Source organism: Megalobrama amblycephala, linkage group LG11 (genome assembly GCF_018812025.1).
Source record: "Megalobrama amblycephala isolate DHTTF-2021 linkage group LG11, ASM1881202v1, whole genome shotgun sequence".
Classification (NCBI taxonomy): domain Eukaryota; kingdom Metazoa; phylum Chordata; class Actinopteri; order Cypriniformes; family Xenocyprididae; genus Megalobrama; species Megalobrama amblycephala.
In genome coordinates, this window is record NC_063054.1 from 40,414,887 (window position 1) to 40,433,085 (window position 18,199).

Genomic DNA, 18,199 nt, shown 5'->3' on the forward strand with positions numbered 1-18,199 from the left:
CAGGATTTGCATGAAGACAAAAGGTTAATTTTACAGACACCTGGGCTGCCTGCCTTGATCTCCTTAGAATGTCATTATCTTTACCTCAAGTGTAAAACACAATGTACATCACCTTAGTATTTCATGTGAGGTTATGTCCGGATGTAGGATCAGCAGATCTTAAACAGATTCTTACATTTGTAATCCCACACAGTGGACGTTCTGAGAATGTTCTGGGAACGTAAAATTTCTAGCAGGGTAACCTGTCACCTAGTAACATTCCCAGAACGTTCAGAGATGGTCACGATGTGGAGTTCTTAAGGTTTGGGGAACGTTATTTGGTGGACCTTCAGGGAACATTAACGTTCTGGGAATGTTTAGGGGACTATTCCTATAGGACGTTCTGTTAACTTCCCAAATGTCCTCTTTGTAACGCGACCTAAACTCATATCGGGAACGTTATTAAATGACCAATAGAGGACCATGTGGGAATGTTCTGTTAATGTCCCTAATGTCCTCTTTGTAACATTCTTTTTTTTTACCATAAAATAACCAAAATGGACTGTCCCCCTGAAGTCATATAAGGAACCATAAACTGCAGCACTTTCATTACCAAAAGAGGACGTTTTACGAACGTCCCTAATGTTCTGTAAAGGTTCAGAATTTTCATCACCCTTTGAGAACTTTTAGGGAATGTTGCGCAAGGTCCTGAGAACGTCGCCTTCTATGTGGGATATTACATGTTTTAATTTAATAGACAAGGGAACAACTGTTTGCTTACATTCATAATTGTTGTTATATAGCTCAACACGTTTAGTCTTATTGTTTAAATCTAATTTTCTTGATTTTTTTTTTTGTGAGTACCATGCTTTACCATGCCTCAGAGAAAAACACTATTTTGTGAAGTAGCTAACACAGCGTAATCAGATGCAGCTTTATTTTTACTAACTATAATACAGAATTTTCTCCATCATACAATACGTTTTAAAATTAATTGCATACCATTTATCAACACAAGCCATCCAGCATTTAATATGATATTCTAAAATCGATCGATCTTACTGCAGTGTGTAACAGTGTCTCACAGCAGCCGCCGAGCGAACGCTCTGAGTAACGTTATAACATCATTTACAAAACACTCAAATGTATCTAATATGATAAACAGAGCTGCGTTACCTCATACTCATGACCGGAAAAGCGGAAGTGGCACCAAGTCATAATAACACGAGCGACTGTGTCATAATAAAAGACCCGCTGCTCGTGAGGTGTGTGTTGCGCAATCGCTCAAGCTCCTTGTTCAGCTCCCACAACACTCGGTCCTGCTCTGCTTCATACAATAATAATGTTAATAATTGCATCCAGGAACATGATTTCTTCCTGAGTTCTATCCCGATTATTTCCACCGGCTGTGATGTGAAGACCACATAACCCAAGATTCCGCGCTCAAACTTGTCGTCATCAAGCTATGCCTCTAGCGTATCGAAATCTCTATCTCTAGCGGACAGAAATCTTACATGTTTCACCTTTATCCTACCATTTAGTTAGCTTTCCTAATAAGTAAAAGAATAAAATTAAACTAGATTTAATTGCTAACCTTACTGCAACAGGGAGCCTTCTGGGTGGTTGCCAGTATGTTGCTATGCGGTTGCTAAGGTGTTGTCAGTGCTTTAGATTTACAAGTTTGACACGTTGCTACAATAGGTAGTCAAACAAAATGGCCTCCTCTGTGAGGCCGCGGCATTAACTAGTTCATCGTCTTCATTTAGTCATTCTCACGCTATCCCCACAATTCAATTAAAACCATTCAAATATCAGTTTATTTCAAAGTTCATTTCCACCTGTTAACTGACACTTTACACAATAAGTTGTTTAAGAAAAAAGGACACAAGTTTATGCCTGACTTTCTTTATTTATAGTTTTTCAGTTTAAGTACTCAAACATTTTGTGTATTCAGAGTTTTGTTTACAGCATACTTTCCAAGCAAATCAATTTTAAATGAAGATACATGCAATATAATCACTGCGTACTGTATTTTAATATGACAGATCACACTGTTCTACTGTCTGCTCTGCGGATCAGATTCAGGGTTAAAGCGACCCCAGAAGATGATGCTCTTGGTGGGGTTGTGCCGGATGAAGAATAAGAAGGGGTGGTCTGCCACGAAACTCTCTGTGCTTTTATAACTTTGAGCAAATGACTTCTTCTTCACCTCTCCACCACTACCTCCCCATATCTCTGTGCCTGTTTTATCCACCTCCACATTAGAAATGTGCATACCAATGAAATTCTTAAACGGTCCAGGCCCCATGCCAGATAAGTCACACTTATCACTAAAGAGATCCTTTATGCCCAGAGCCTCCAGGGGATCCTTCAGGTCATAGGTCACCTGCAGCTTAAAGATGGGTATTTCAACATCCATGTTTTTGAAAAGAGTCATGTTGTCCGGCTCAGTCCACTCCAGAAGCTTCTCATAAGTGATCGATTCTACCAACTTAGAGGAAGGGGAGAAAAATAAGAGAGGCAGGGAGAGACTTTTAATTGTTTCCTATTTCATGTAATACCAAACCTACACAACAATCCAAAATTTCATGTAGACTTTATCCTAATTATGCAGTTACAAGTGAAGTAAAAGCGGTAAGGGATTTTCAGTTCCTGTTCATGTGAGTGACTGTTTTACCTCTTGTATCCCATCTTTCTTGTTTGGGAGTATAATGAGCATACTCAGATCATTTTTCGCATAAGGGATCTCCAGAATCCGAGCTTCAGTGGGAAGAAGGTGTTGTCTGTGTGGGATGTTACCCATATAGAAGTCATCGTTCCGATTCATCATTGGCCATTTTACTCCGTTATCCTGACATTTAAAACACAGACAGATTGGACATTAGTGATGCTGATGTGTTAGCACTTGAATCTGCAGTGTTAGCTGTGCTGCGGTCTCACTTTCCTTTACAAAAAATAAGTGTACTTTAAGTTCATTTTTATTAAGTATACTTAAGTAAAGTTCAAGTATATTTTAAGTATACTATGTAGTAAGTATACTAATAGCAATGTAATAGTAGTAAACTTGTAAGTGTATTATTTTAATACATTTTTAGTGTATACAAGTATACTTTTAACTTTTTTATACTTTTTTACTTTTTTATACTTTTTTAGTGTATAAAAGTATACTTTTTTTGTTTATACTTTGGGCCCCATTTTAACTATCTAAGTGCATAGTCTGAAGCGCATGGCGCACTTATGGCATGTCCAAATCCTCTTTTGCGCATGGTCCCAAAGGGTTCTACTGAATCATAGGTGTGCTTTGGGCGTAATGTGCAATAAACAAATCAGAGTCTCATCTCCCATTCCCCTTTTAAAATCTAGTTGCGCTTGTACAATGGTGGATTCGCTATTTACATGGAGGAATTTGCAAGTGGAAAGACTGAACACTTCTCCAGAGAGGAATCCTTTTATTTTTAATATTTGGCATGTTTGTGTACTGCTGCGCATCCCTGTGTGTGTAACAAGCAGAGTATATTCATGCTTTGCACCTGACTATAGGCACATATTACTAACGCGCTCTTTAAATAACAAGAAAATACTGTGACATTGACTTTGGGTCTTTGTTGGTCAATGGCGCAGTAGTTTTCATTTGCCTCAAAATAGCAACACACCAACAATGCGCCTGAACGCACCTTGTTTTCAGACCAGCACACCCATGGGTGAACAAATGGGTGTGAGTGCATTTGCTGTTTAAATAAAGTTCTGCAGGATGTGAAAATGATGACTGCATCAGGCTGAAACTAGCAAAAAACACTTGCGTTGTGCCTGGTGTCGCATTGTGCCGGGTGTATGACAGGGCCCTTTAAGTGTAAAACTAGTAACTTTGAGTAAACAACTAGTTTACATCTACCTTTTTTGTTTGTACTTCATCATATACTACTAGTGAACTTAAAGGATTAGTCTTTTAAATAAACTTAAAGGATTAGTCACTTTTAAATAAACTTTCCCTTATAATTTACTCACCCCCATGTCATCCAAGATGTCCATGTCTTTCTTTTGTCAGTCAAAAGAAAGGTTTTTGATTAAAAACATTCTGAGATTATTCTCCTTATAGTGGACTTCAATGGCCACTAAATGGTTGAAGGTCAAAATTACAGTTTCATTGCAGCTTCAAAGGGCTTTAAACAATACCAGACGAGGAATAAGAGTCTTATCTAGAGAAACGATCGGCCATTTTCGAAAAAAATACAACTGTATATGCTTTATAAACACAAAATATCACCTTGAACTGCCGCCGCGTTTGTTCCATAAGTAGAATAGGAAAGGCGTAGGACATACAGCATAAGCGTTTTGAAGAATGCAGAAAGCGGAAGTGCTCTTTGAAGCTGCACTGAAACTGTAATTTTGACCTTCAACCGTCTGGAGGCCATTGAAGTCCACTATAAGGAGAATAATCCTGGAATGTTTTCATCAAAAACCTTCATTTCTTTTCAACTGAAGAAAGAAAAACATGAACATCTTGGATGACATTGGGGTGAGTAAATTATCAGGAAAAGTTTATTTAAAAGTGGGCTAATCCTTTAAAGGTATACTTATAGCTTAGTTAAATACTTTTAGCACATTTTTTAGTTTATGAATGTACAATTTCAAGTATACTCTCAGGAAACTACTAGTTTCATAGATTTATACTGTAAATATACATGTACGTTTTCTTTAAACGAACTTAACTTCATACTTAGTTTGCTATTTATATATTAGTTTTGAACTTGTAGTATACTACTATGTTCCTGTTTAGGTATAAATTATACTTGAAATATAAAAATGCAAAAAAGATCTGCACTCTTTTAATAAATTTAAGCAGGAGATAAAAACAGTGCAAACATTTTGGGTGTTTGCCTTTGTCTTGAAATATACCTTTAACTGTACTTTAACTCTTTCACCACCAGCGTTTTTTTTTTTAAATTTTGCCATTCAGCACCAGCATTTTTGATCATTTTCACAAAACTTTCATGGCCCCCAGAATATTTTGTTGTATAAATATGTGAACATGCGATATCAAAAGTTTCCGTCAGTGTTGGGGAACGAGTTGAGTAGATTTGAAATAAATTACAAGCCAAGTATTCTTAGAATATTTAATTATACTTTTAAGTATATTTTGATCAAAAGTTTGAGTATAAGTATTGGCCAGATATACTTAGACTTTTCTGTATATGTCAAGTATCCTTAAATGTAATTTTAAGTATATTTCGGAGAAGTACATAATGTAGACAAAGTATTCTTTTATTTTACCAATAGCACACTTGAATAAACTTAAACTGAGAGAAGCCAGATGAGACGATTAAAAACACTAGCACTAAAGCAATAAGGCACAAGAGATCATGCTTCACAGTGATTCGCCACTGGTAAGGGGTGTTGTTTGACACGATGATAAACTGAGCATTGCACAATGGTTTATATGTGGATCATCCAGTTTTAGCATTTTAGAGATATCAGTTTCATAAGTATCATTTGGCAGACAAAGCTGAATTGTCTTGACAAAGTTACCTTGTTGGTGTCAACAGGTGTGAAAGACTTGCCCCAGTCTTCCTTGAAGTGCACCAAGCTGATTAGAGAAAGACTTGTGTCCGCAGACACACCTCCTTGATCCAACAAATTCTCAATTTGATCTAAAATAAAAGGATATAAACATCAATCAGAAGACTTAGAAATGATGAGAAAGTGGTCTAAAAGTCTATAGTCTAATAGTTGAATACTAGTTAACAAAATTGGGCCTTTAATTGAATTACCCCCAGTGTTCTTCTTCACCCAGATGTTGATTTTTTCTCTCGCAGCATCAGGTTTAGTCTTGAAGTCAATATTCCTCATGCTGGCAAAACACCACTCCTCACATTTATCAAGGAAATCCTAACATCATCAATAGAAAGAGAGGGAACATGTCAGCATGGGATTAAAATAACATCAGTGTTCAGAACCAAACATTTCACTGAATGACACATTACATTACTGTCATTTTCAGGAAGTAAATTAACCATTTGATGTGCTTTCTCAAACAACTCACATCATAAAAATTTAATGTGCTTTCTCCAAACATGCGATTAACCAGCTTCAGGCTTCTGTTCCTCCCTCCTTTGTAGAGCGCCTCATACAGATCGTGGTATATAATGTTCATTTTGCCAAAGTGGAGGGCCTTAAGAGAAACATAAGAGGAGATTGTTTAATATTGAGTGAAATATATTGAGAGAATTTGAGACTGTGAAGTGAGGAATGTTTTGAAGAAAACATTGTAAAAATGAACATGTATTTCACAATGTAGAACTGCACCAATCAATGCATTAAAGGGGACCACAACAAATGGTAAAAATCCACCCAATCCTTTTTTAAATTTCCTATAAATCATAAAGTGTCTGAAAATTAGTTGTTCATGAATTCTATAGATTGTGGCATAATGTAACAGGCCCCGTCCACGACTGCCGGAGTATCTGTATCAAGTATCTTGTAAAAAGAGGCATAATAGGTCCCGTTTAAAGCATTCATAAACATGAGATGACAGTTTATAGAGCTATTTGGAGGCTTGAGCACACCTTATACATCTGGTCGGCAGTTTCGCCCTCGGCACCCAGGAGGACCAGGCCCAATGCAGAGGAGATGCTCAGGGGTGAGAATAACACATTGTCTGTGTTGCGCTTACAGAACACTTTTAACAAGTCAATGGAGAATTTGGAGTTTGCCAAAATCACAGGTTCAATTGCTGGTTCCATTTTGTTTACAGCCTATAATGAAGGAAATTCACTTTAAACATCATGTTTGACCAACACAGAAAACAGTATAGAAGAACAAGAATGAAAAGATCAGAAAACAAAGTGTACATCCTGTTCAAGCCACGGACAAGCAACATTAATTTCACCTGATGTGCTCTCCTAATATGTGAAAAGTCAAATGCAGAATTTTATATACAATCAAAACAACAAAACAGCCCAAATACAGAGCTTTAGCTAAAAAAAAGCAATGAAAGAACCCCTCTTTTCCTCTCAATGAAAAAGGTTTTCATCTTGGTCTACCACACATGTAATATGCATATTTGGTTTTACATCCATACTATGCAGAAGTTATAGCCATCTGGTGAAATGCTGTAAAGTTACAAAGTTCTTGAATGGTTTTTATTTATCAGTTAACCTCAAACGAAATGCAGTAACCAAAAATGAAATCAATGTTTGTTTGGCCCACCCTTTGCCTTCAGAACACCCAGTGCTTGATCTGGAAAGTGTCTGTGTACTATCTCTTTTTAACAGTGTACAAAAATCTCACTGGATGTGGTTTTCTACTGACATAGTAAAGCAGAAGATATAAAATTACTTTCTTAAGTCATGTTTTTGTGAAGCATTTTGCACCGTACATGTATATCATATGTTATTACAACCACTGTTGTAGTTAAAATTCAGAATGAGCTTCACAAATACTTACTGACGTATACTTAATACTTAATGACGGAAGTGATGATTTGATCGATGATCTTGAAGCGATGATCTCTCTTTGGTGAGGTGCGTCTTCACAACTGGCCAACTGACACAAGCCTCTCTCGTTTATATACACACTTAAAAAAAAAAAAAAAAAATCACCCCCATTGTGTAATATAAATTCAAGTGAAAAACATCATTATGAATTCTTGTGAACTGGTAAATATAGTTGAGTAATATGAATAGAGGAAGTGGCTTGTGACTAACTAGGTTAGTGGTGATAGGGGTTAAAGATTGGAAAATGAGCGAGTCAGGAAAGGTTGTCGTACCGGAAGCATTAAAAGAAGAATTGGTTATTAGAATACATGAAGAGATAGGACATGCATCAAGGGATGGAACTTATAATAAAATTAAAGAACTGGGCTATGATTTAACTTTGCGTGAAGTAAGAAATGTATTACAGAAATGTGAGGTATGTTCAAAGCATAATGCAGGAAGAAGGGCCAAAAGGAAGGAAATATTGAGTATTAAATCGAGAAATGTATGGGGTAGTGTAGGAATGGATGCGGCAGGACCGTTATCAGTAAGAGGAAAAAGAAGAGAAAAGTACTTTATAGTGTTGGTAGATAGTAAAAGTGGTTATGCGATGATACACTGTTGTAGGGTAGTCAATGCAAATAGTGTGAAGGTATTATTAGACAGAGAAGTGGGAATGTTTGGTCCACCTGGAGAGCTGAGAACCAACAACGGGACGCCGTTTAGGAATAAGCTAATAGATGGGCTATGTGCAGATCATGGTATTGAGAGAGTTTATTCCCCCTGTTACACTCCACAAGCCAATGGGATAGCAGAGAGAACGATTGGAATAATAAAAAAATATATAGCAAATAATTGTAATGTGAAGGAATGGTCTGAAATAATAAATCAGGAAATCTACAAAATTAATGGTAGATTAAAGGTAAGATAAAATATTGTCTTAAGTAGGCCTAAATAAAAGTCTTATGATCCAAGTTATAATTTGTGGCCCTTCGCGTTTCATTTGGTTAAAATCAAGCGGCAACCTCCCCCTTTCTCTCGTGAAGCCAATACGGAAGTAACTTAAACTGCGATTCATCGACTGGCCGCTAGGGACAGGCTCCAAAAGAGAGCAGAATCTCAGAGTCCCATGTTAAATTGGCCAAGTTTATAGCAGAAAAAAACATGTTTACAAGTTGGTTCAAATTGTGGTTTTGGTCTATACTTCTATTTTTGCCCTTCATGACAACTCTGAGGGGGGTGAATTTTTTTATAACTTATCCGTTTAAATTATATTAAGCCTTAAAGTTCTGCATAATTAAGGGCGTGGTCACTTGAGTGACAGGTATATTGCGCTGCTGTCTGTGAGCCGTCATGTTACCTCAGCTGCCGCTGAATTTGGCATCTCAGCCGTATTTGTGCTCGATTATTTTATACAATTATAAAATATGGCTTGCTGCATAATATTCGAGACTGATGTGTGTCTGTGTAGATGTGCATGGGGAAGAGACACAGAACACACGTTGTTGGATCGTGGCATTGGCTGAAAGTTTTGGTTGTGAGATTTACTGCAATGACAATGGCGGGAGGATATCAAAATCCGACAGCACTGCTTGGATATTATAACTAAAACTGCTGCACTATTTTGAAAAAAATATACTTTGGACACGGGCTCATTTGTTTGTTAGATGCGATCGCTGCTCAGATTGCATCCTTTCTTGAAGAACGATGACAGAGAGCAGATCATTCAGAAGAAATGTGACATGTTTTTTTGTGTTGCAATGGACATTCATATTTTACCCAAGTGCCACAGATCGGATTCATCTCGCGATCTCTATTTCATTATAAAGGTATGAAGTCCCATTTGATTTTCCATGTTGTTATTTGCACAACCAACACTACTGGTGTTGGAGCATCTATATCTTAAACACCGTAGATTGACAGTAAACCTTTAGAACGTTCTGATGATAAAACTTATCTTCATTAATATTTTAGATCGTATCTTAGATAGATATATAGCTCCTTTGCTGCTAACATGGTCACGTCGAGCTAGGCGGGCGTGGTTTCAGCAACCAGTCATATCAGCTCAAACCACCTCCCCGCCTCTTTGCCCATTTTCAGTTATCCGGGAGTGACGTGCGGTGACGCGCAGCTAAGATGGCCGCGGCCTCATTTAGGCGTCAAAACTGCTGTTCAGAACTCTATGGGTGACGTCACGGACGCTACGTCCATATTTTTTTACAGTCTATGGTTAAAATGCGGCCCTCTTGGCCTCTGAACTTGAGTACCCCAGGGCTACTCTGTGCGCCTTATGTTGCGAGTCGCACAATGATCTGTGACTTCGCTTTAGAAATTTAGCTGGCAGAAAAAATAAAACATTGTTTTGAGGGACATACTCTCAGTGTTCATGAAATAAATGTGGTGTATTGCTCAAAACAACAGTCAGGACTGCTGATCTGCACTTCACTACAATGTCATATTCCCTCTGCGCTGTCAAGTCCCTTTTAAAGGCCAATTCACACCGCACCGACAAACGCCAACAAACACCAACAAACGCCAACGAACAAGTTGGCCGTTGGATTTAGAATTCTATGAGAAAAAACTGTCATGTTCACACCGCCCCAACAAACACCGACCAACGAGTGACGTCTGACTGGGAAAATTCCACAACTACACAAGTAACCATGTTAACAATATGTCAGGTTAGTTTACTATATTAATAATATAGTATCATATATATTTTCATTGTATTAAAGTATTGAGGCAAAACAAAAATACTAACCTGAAATCCGAAGCGCTAGCCATCGATCTGATCGTAACCTATTGCGCTGCGGTTGGTATACCGGTTTTTAAACTTTTTTTAGCGCGACCCTTTTTATTAACGAGACCCATAAGCATATACAACCATGTAGCTAAACAAGTCAAAACGAATTATTAAAAAACGAAACTGAAGGTAAACCTGCGTTGCTCTCATGGTGGTTATAACGTTACCTCTCTCTTTCGGTGAAGTGGAGCAGCTGCTCTTGCTGATTGCACTATGGACTATTGTACCTTTTGTGTATATATATATATATATTATTTTTATTTTTTTTTAACTGTATTTTATTTTTTATAACGAACAAGCTGCGATGTCACGTTTCCAGTGCTTTGTTGTGTGTGCGTGAGGCGCGGGCGCGATCAAATAGCTGTCTTTGCAGGGGACTTCCCTCATCGTCATGGCAACGGTTCGTTAACAGGTCAGATTACGTCAGAGTTGGTTGCCGTCTGTTGGAAAACTGTTCACACCGCGCAGACATTCCACGACCCGACAAACACCGATTAAACATGTTCAGTCGGGTGAAAACCAACTCTGACCAACGCCAACAACGGCCAACAAACGCCAACAGGGGTATCACACCAAACCAACAAACTCCAACAGACGAGTTTGTTGGCGTTTGTTGGCCGTCGTCGGGGCGGTGTGAATTGGCCTTTTAAGACAAGTCATTTCACTCGGCGGCCATCTTTGAAACGCCTCTCGGGCAGCCTGGGCATCATGCAATCTCTTTGAATGGGGAAACATCAAATTCTCCAAAACTGTTTGCCAACCTTACGATTAAATTTCATATTTGAAATCACCAATGAAATCTAACAACAACTGGCTCATAAATTTGGGCTTTATGAAAAGCTTTTTTTGGCTTTTAGCCAAGCATCATTAACAAAAGCCAAGTTCACTTCACGAGTTCACGATTTTCCCCCTATTTGTGCGTGAATCGGAAAATTACTGCTTCCCGGCTAACTCAGAAGTCCTGTGAGAAATGTAAGCTCTAGCGTAAGTTCTGCCGGGAAGACTCTAAGATTACGTCATTCATTAGATCAGATCTAACCAATCATTACTTAACACTCAGGTATAAAGCATTGGTACTTACACTTATCTGAGTTCGCAGATGCTGACGCCAATCTCCACCTCCATCCTCCCCACCACCACCAGGATGGTCCCTGTCCATATCCCTGTGGGGGGTCGGCTACGCCCCTGCCTTTATTCCGGGCAGGACATGCTGAGCCTACAACAAGAACTTTATCTTTTTGTATAGCTTTCTGGTTGTTAATAAATTTCATCATTATGTTATTTTGCCTCCCGAGTCTTTCTGGTAGAAATGTAATTCCATCCGAATATGTCTGAGATTCATTTTCGTAATTTTTTTGGCGAGCTGATTCTCCGCACGCTCCACTTTCATCATGGACAAAGATCTTTTTGTTATGCGACGAAACAATAACATGAAATCAATAAGAAGAACCCGATCACAGAAAATAATAGCAGAGTTTAGGCAAGAATCTAAATGTATTTTAGCTTCTCTCGATTACTAACACATTATAAGTGATTCAGTTGGCCCAGTTTCCCAAACCATTCGTTCAGTTCTGAAAACAAAGACACATTTCTCAAAACGTTTAACAATGACAACATTTGGTAGCAAAACTGATGACACACCAGTCAAAATCTGAGAGCTGAATGAATAAATAACAGGGGATTTAAACTTACACAGTACTTTAGATGAGGAAAATGTCACTATTCTGTGTACAGTAAACTGGAGAAGGTTGTACAACCTCAATGTTGTGATTGTCAACTTTCTTTGTAGCCATTTGTTATGTGTATACTACTGTATTTTTGCAGAACTGAGAAATGATTGCCTAGGGATATAGTCTTGTGTCAGAAGACCAATATACTGCTAGTAGTACTGTATATACTGTAATGAAATTTATATGCAAAATAATTCCTGAATCCCAGTAAGAGGTATTTTTGTTACAGTGTTATATGAATTGATCTCACTATAGTGTTCACTGGGCAGTGCATTGGTATTTGTTACATTTTGTGTGTCGTCTGATGCCAAAGTTTGAGGTTTGTACAAGTTAGTGTATTTTGAGATTGTGTTTATAGTGAGAAAATGTTGAATTGTTTCATGAATTGTGTGTTAGCAATCAAATAAAACAATAACTAGACGGAAAGGTTTGCTGGGGTGTTGCTAGAGGATAGGGTGTTCTGGGTGAACACACACGGACATTCCCACCTCTGTTAAGAACAGAAACTCAAACATTGTTTTTGTAAATGCAGCCGTTTTTTGAATTTATTTTGAAAATACGTACTTTTATTTTGACATGGTTAAAAACCGGAAGTAGCGTCTGTAAGCGCCGTAAGCCACTCACGGTGATCAAAGCGCACATGTAGCGGTGATGTTTCCTGCTAGTTTGTTTCTTTATCACTCCATGTTACGTGGTGTTTGCTACAACTGTGTGTGAGTTGAAGAATATTTTGTTTGACTGTGAAGATTGCTTCTGGGAAATGACTCTGCCGTTGGTTGAGAAGCAGGCTAAAGTGGTCAGTATTTATCTGTATTCTTTATTAGCATTCGCTACAGTGCTAAGCCATGCTATTTATGTAATGATTGCAATGTTTAATGTTGTCTTTTATTTTTCTATCTAAAATTTGTAGTTCTACGGTGTTAATAAATATCTGTAAATGGAACCGGAGTCTCGCATTCAATCAAAGGGCGGCATAGTAGAACACTACTGCATCGGTGAAGACTCCGAGCGGACGAAGACGGACCAGTTGCAGGCCACGTGCGGTAAAGGAGAGGCCTTCATGTGAACTGTTCGTGTGAATCTAAAGGGCGACGGACAAGGCTACACAAGCAAGCATGTGAGAGTGTCTTTAAAGTAGCGCAAGTACTGCCATTATAACACACGGACATTTCATTTGTGTTTTTTCCTTAAAGCAGCAGTGGACATTCTCTTTTCCTGCAATTGATTATCTAGCAAGAAACTAAGTAAATAAGTAAATTAAGCATTCTCCCAGTTGAATATAAGATGTTGTAAGTTCATATAAAAATATTGTTCATACAAGTGAGTTTTTATATTTAGACTGCTCCAAGAGTTTTCACACTTTGTTAATTGCCCTTTTTATTGCTTATACATTGAAGTGTGTTATTATGACACTGTAGTGTTTGGTGTACAGTATTCAAAGGTTAAGCTAAGGTATTCAAAGAGATTTATATTTATATTTCATTTCATTTTCAAAATTTCATGTTATTTCATATTTGCACACATTAGAGAACAGAATACATTTTATTCAAATTTCAATACATTTAAACCTCTGTACATTTAATGTCACACTCAAAGGAAAGCACTTTTCCAACTGAAGAGGTCACTCTTGGAGACCATCAAAAGGATAGTGACGCAGAGCAGACTACCCTATCACAGCAAGGTGATGCTGACAAGCAAGTTGAAGACACAGCGCAGGAAACACAATCTCAGGTTGGTGCGAATGACACACAAATGCCTCCTGGAATTAGGAAATCTGGACGCACACGAAAGCTCACTGAAAAAGGAAAAGCTTTGTTAGATGACAAATGGAAGGATCTAAATGTGAGTTTTGTAAGGATGTGCAGAAGATGGAAGTATCACATCAATGGCTTAAAACGGTCCATTAAGAATAATGATGCTGATGATCTGATTGATGAGATTGTAAATGCAATCAACACCATTCAAGTTGAAATGGACAATACTTACCTCAAAATAAGAGCCATTTCAAGTCCTGAACCTGACATTCGGAGAATGAATGATACATGCCAGGCATTCACTAGGATTGCAAATACAAATGTTCAACGTTTCCGCAATGGTGATGATTCAGAAATCATATCTTGGCCTGATGCTAAGTCAGTGTTTGACAGCACAGTTTCTAGTGTTTCCTCAGCTCAAACCGCTAAGTCAAAAGCTTCTTCTAAAGTATCCAGACATTCTTCTATCCTGTCCCTTAATGCAAAACAAGCGGCAGCTGAAGTTGCGGCTACGCAGGAGGTGATGAAGATAATAAATGCACAACATCAGCAGAAGGAAGAAATTCAAAGACTTGAGGTGGAAGATCAAATCTTGAAGGCTGAAAGAGAAGCTAAAGAAAGGGAAATTGAAGCAGAGAGTGCTAAAAAAAAGAGTTCAGTTCATAGCAGAAAGTGCTGATAGAAAAATGGAGGAAATGAAGTTGGAAGGGAAAAGAAGAGAAGTAGAACGGCTAGAAGAACTTAAAGGGCATGTTGCAGCTCAAGCAAGACTGCAGGTTTATTCAGAATCTGTCGATTCACCACTTACACTTAACCCTTTTAAAGGATCCATTTTTTCCCTCCTATCAAGCATCAGTCTCCCAAGCTCGTCCTGCACAACAAGCCAAGCCCAGTCAAGTCCATCACTTACATGAGGTCGCAGCTACTAAAAACCCTCTCCCATATCCCTACATGTACACCTCATGTTCTGGTCCACAGCCAGCCACATTTTCTCAAGTCCCTGTAAGTCAAGTCATCACCCCAACTGCACTTCCACTCATGCAACAAGTCCCAACCACTCAAGAACCAGCCACTCAAGCCCTTTTAAACTCTCATGAAGCTTCCAATGACCTTGTGAGAACTCTTGCTGAAGCAATCACAGCTAATCGAGTTCCAATCCCAGAACCTGAAGTTTTTAAAGGAGATCCTCTCAAGTATAATGATTGGAAGCTTTCCTTCTTTACTCTGATTGATCGCAAGAACCTGCTGACTCAAGAAAAGCTTTTCTTTCTCCGTAAGTATGTTGGTGGCTCAGCCAAGAGAGCTATTGAAGGCCATTTCCTTGTAGGAACAGAAACAGCTTATCGTGCTGCCTGGGACATACTTGAAGACAGATTTGGTAATCCATTCATAGTTGCCAAATCATACCGTGACAAGATACATACATGGCATAAAATTGGCCCCAAGGACAGCGAAAATCTTCGTGAGTTTGTTGATTTCCTGAGCAGTGTGGAATCAGCTATGCCATATGTTCAAGGTCTACAAACTCTCAACGACTGTGTGGAAAACCAAAAGATTGCTGTTCAAGCTTCCGGATTGGTTGAGCTCATGCTGGAACAGAGAAGCCACGATTTATCAAGATGAACACAAAATGTTCCCTGACTTCAGATACTTTGTCAGATTTCTCAGCGTGGAAGCTCGAATTGCATGCAACCCCATTACATCATTATATGCAGTGAAACAAATTGACCAAGAAAGAATAAAGCCAGCAGAACGAGAACAGTCTAAGTATCAACGAAATCAAAACATCAGTGCTAAGACTTTCACTACTAATACAAGTGAGAAGATAAGCATCACATGCATGTTTTGCAAGAAGAAAGGCCATACTCTCCATAGGTGTCTCAAGATCATGGAAAGACCAGTTGAAGAGAGAGTTAAGTTTGTGCAACTGGAGAAATTATGTTTTGGTTGTCTTAGGTTTGGCCATAACTCTAGAGCTTGTACATCCAGGAGTGTGTGTAACTTATGTGGAAAACGCCACCCCACTTGCCTACATCAAGATCGTGGGAAGAAAGACCAGGAACAAGGAGTAAGAATAAAACAAGAAAGATCAAAAGAAAACAAAGGAGACAAGAACCAACAGTCTGAATCAGTTGAAATACAGCAAGCTACCTCTAACAGAGTTGTTCAAGAGAAGAGCAGTACGCATACTTCATCTATTGTTCCAGTCTATGTCTCCACGACAACGGAACCAGACAAGGAAGTTTTAGTGTATGCTTTACTTGATAGTCAGAGCGACACAACCTTCATCCTGAAGGATGCAGCTGTAACATTGGGTGCCAAGAAAGTGCCAGTAAAACTTAAAGTGTCCACGATAACATCAAAAACAAAAATGGTGAATAGCCAAAAGGTGCAAGGACTACAGGTAAGAGGCATTAGCTCTGACACAAAAATCAAACTCCCAACAACCTATACCAGAGATTTCATACCAGCAAACAGATCCCATATACCCACAAGCATAACCGCAAAGTCATGGCCTCACTTGGAACATTTGGCAGATGAAATGTCTCCAGAGCTCGACTGTGAAGTGGGATTGTTGATTGGGTATAACTGTCCACAAGCTTTACTTCCCAGAGATGTCATCACGGGCAATGAAAACCAGCCTTATGCACAAAAGTCTGTGTTGGGTTGGAGCATTATCGGCTACAGCAGCACTGAAGTTGATTATGGTCATGAGGATGAAATCGGTGTGAGCCACCGTATCATCATAAAGAAAGTTCAGCCAGCTACCAAGCCCTCTACAGAGCTCAAGTCTGAGGTCCATTTTGTTTATAGAACTCAAGTCAAGGAAATGATCACTCCGTCAGATATACTTAAGGTCTTCGAGTCAGATTTTACTGAGAAGTTTAGTGAAGAAGTTCTAATGTCGCAAGAAGATATTAAGTTCTTGGTGAAACTGAAAGAAGGAATCAAGCAAAAGCCAAATGGGCATTACGAAATGCCATTGCCTTTCAAGGAAGAGAGGCCAAGTCTGCCAAACAACAAAGTGTGTGCAGAACATAGACTCAGATGTCTGGAAAAACGTCTTAAGAAAGATAATCAATATCACAAGGATTATGTGGCTTTTATGGAGGACATGATTGCAAGAGGTGATGCTGAAAAGGTTCCAGAGCCTGAGGTAACCAATCAGACCACGTGGTATATCCCTCACCATGGAGTTTACCACCCTCAAAAGCCAGGAAAGATTCGTGTGGTATTTGATTGCTCAGCTAAGTTTCAGAATACATCATTGAATGAACATCTACTCACCGGGCCAGACCTTACAAATACCCTTGTAGGGGTCTTGTGCCGTTTCCGCAAAGGACAAGTAGCCATCATGTGTGATGTAAAGCAGATGTTCCATCAATTTCATGTTGCACCAAGGGACCAAGACTACCTCAGATTTCTGTGGTGGGAAAGAGGCAATATGGAAGCTCCACCGTCAGTGTTCCGTATGAAGGTTCACTTGTTTGGTGCCGCATCGTCACCTGGATGCGCAAACTTTGGGCTCAAACACCTGGCTGCAGAAGGAGAAGGCAAGTTTAGTGAAGCTACAGTGAGATTTATACAGCGCAACTTTTATGTTGATGATGGATTAACAAGTTTGGACAGTGAAGAGGAAGCTATCAAGCTTGTTAGAGAGGCAAGAGACCTCTGCAACACCGGTAAACTCCGCTTACACAAATTCATTACCAACAACAAGAAGGTTCTTTCCACAATCCCAAAGCAAGATATTGCTGAAGTTTCAGCTGACCTGGACATGGCCTTGGGCGAGCAAAGGATGGAACGGGCTCTTGGGGTCCAGTGGTGCATTAGCTCAGATAAATTCCAGTTCAGAGTGAGGGTAAAGGAGCATCCTTTTACCAGAAGAGGAGTACTGTCAACAGTGGCCTCAATTTTTGATCCTCTTGGATTTGTGGCACCTATCATTTTGAAAGGTAAACAGATTCTACAAAGGATGTGCCAAGACAAGGTAGGATGGGATGAGCCACTTCCTGACGACCTCAGGCCGCGTTGGGAAGCATGGCTCCAAGACCTTCATAATCTATCTGCGGTAGAGATACCACGGCACTACATACCATTGGCAGCCAAGGAAGTTCTACAGTGTGAACTTCACCATTTTTCTGATGCTAGCTAGTGTTTCTGGCTATGGAATGTGTTCTTACCTTAGGGTTGTTTCGAAGTCTGGAGAAGTCCATTGTGCTCTTGTTATGGGGAAGGCAAGGGTTGCTCCGACGAAGGTAACAACAATCCCAAGGCTGGAACTCTCAGCTGCTGTCGTGGCCACAAGGACAGGTGCTCTGCTAAAGAGAGAAATGGAGATCGAAGATCTGCAAGAATACTTTTGGACCGACTCCAAGGTCGTGCTTGGTTACATTAACAATGATGAAAAGCGATTTCATGTATTCGTAGCCAATCGGATCCAGCAGATCAAATCGAGCA

General features: G+C 39.2%; 1 protein-coding gene across 1 annotated transcript; it reads right to left on the reverse strand.

Annotated features, from left to right (window-relative positions):
• Positions 1-1,868: 1,868 nt before the first annotated feature.
• LOC125278703 (leukocyte elastase inhibitor-like) lies at positions 1,869-7,572 on the reverse strand. The gene is made up of 7 exons (XM_048208029.1): positions 7,423-7,572; positions 6,543-6,731; positions 6,020-6,148; positions 5,748-5,865; positions 5,506-5,627; positions 2,657-2,830; positions 1,869-2,470 (listed from the first exon to the last, which is right to left on the reverse strand). Exons 2-7 carry the CDS (start codon positions 6,717-6,719, stop codon positions 2,036-2,038), a joined length of 1,155 nt encoding a protein of 384 aa, XP_048063986.1. The 5' UTR covers positions 6,720-6,731; positions 7,423-7,572; the 3' UTR covers positions 1,869-2,035.
• Between the last annotated feature and the right edge of the window lie 10,627 nt (positions 7,573-18,199).

Coding starts and splice junctions, on each gene's coding strand:
- LOC125278703 (XM_048208029.1), bottom strand. CDS start 6,719: ATGGAACCAGCAATTGAACCTGTGATTTTGGCAAACTCCAAATTCTCC. Junction 5,628..5,747: donor GGTGAAGAAGAACACTGGGG/GTAATTCAATTA, acceptor CTTTTATTTTAG/ATCAAATTGAGAATTTGTTG. Junction 2,831..5,505: donor CACCTGTTGACACCAACAAG/GTAACTTTGTCA, acceptor TTTAAATGTCAG/GATAACGGAGTAAAATGGCC.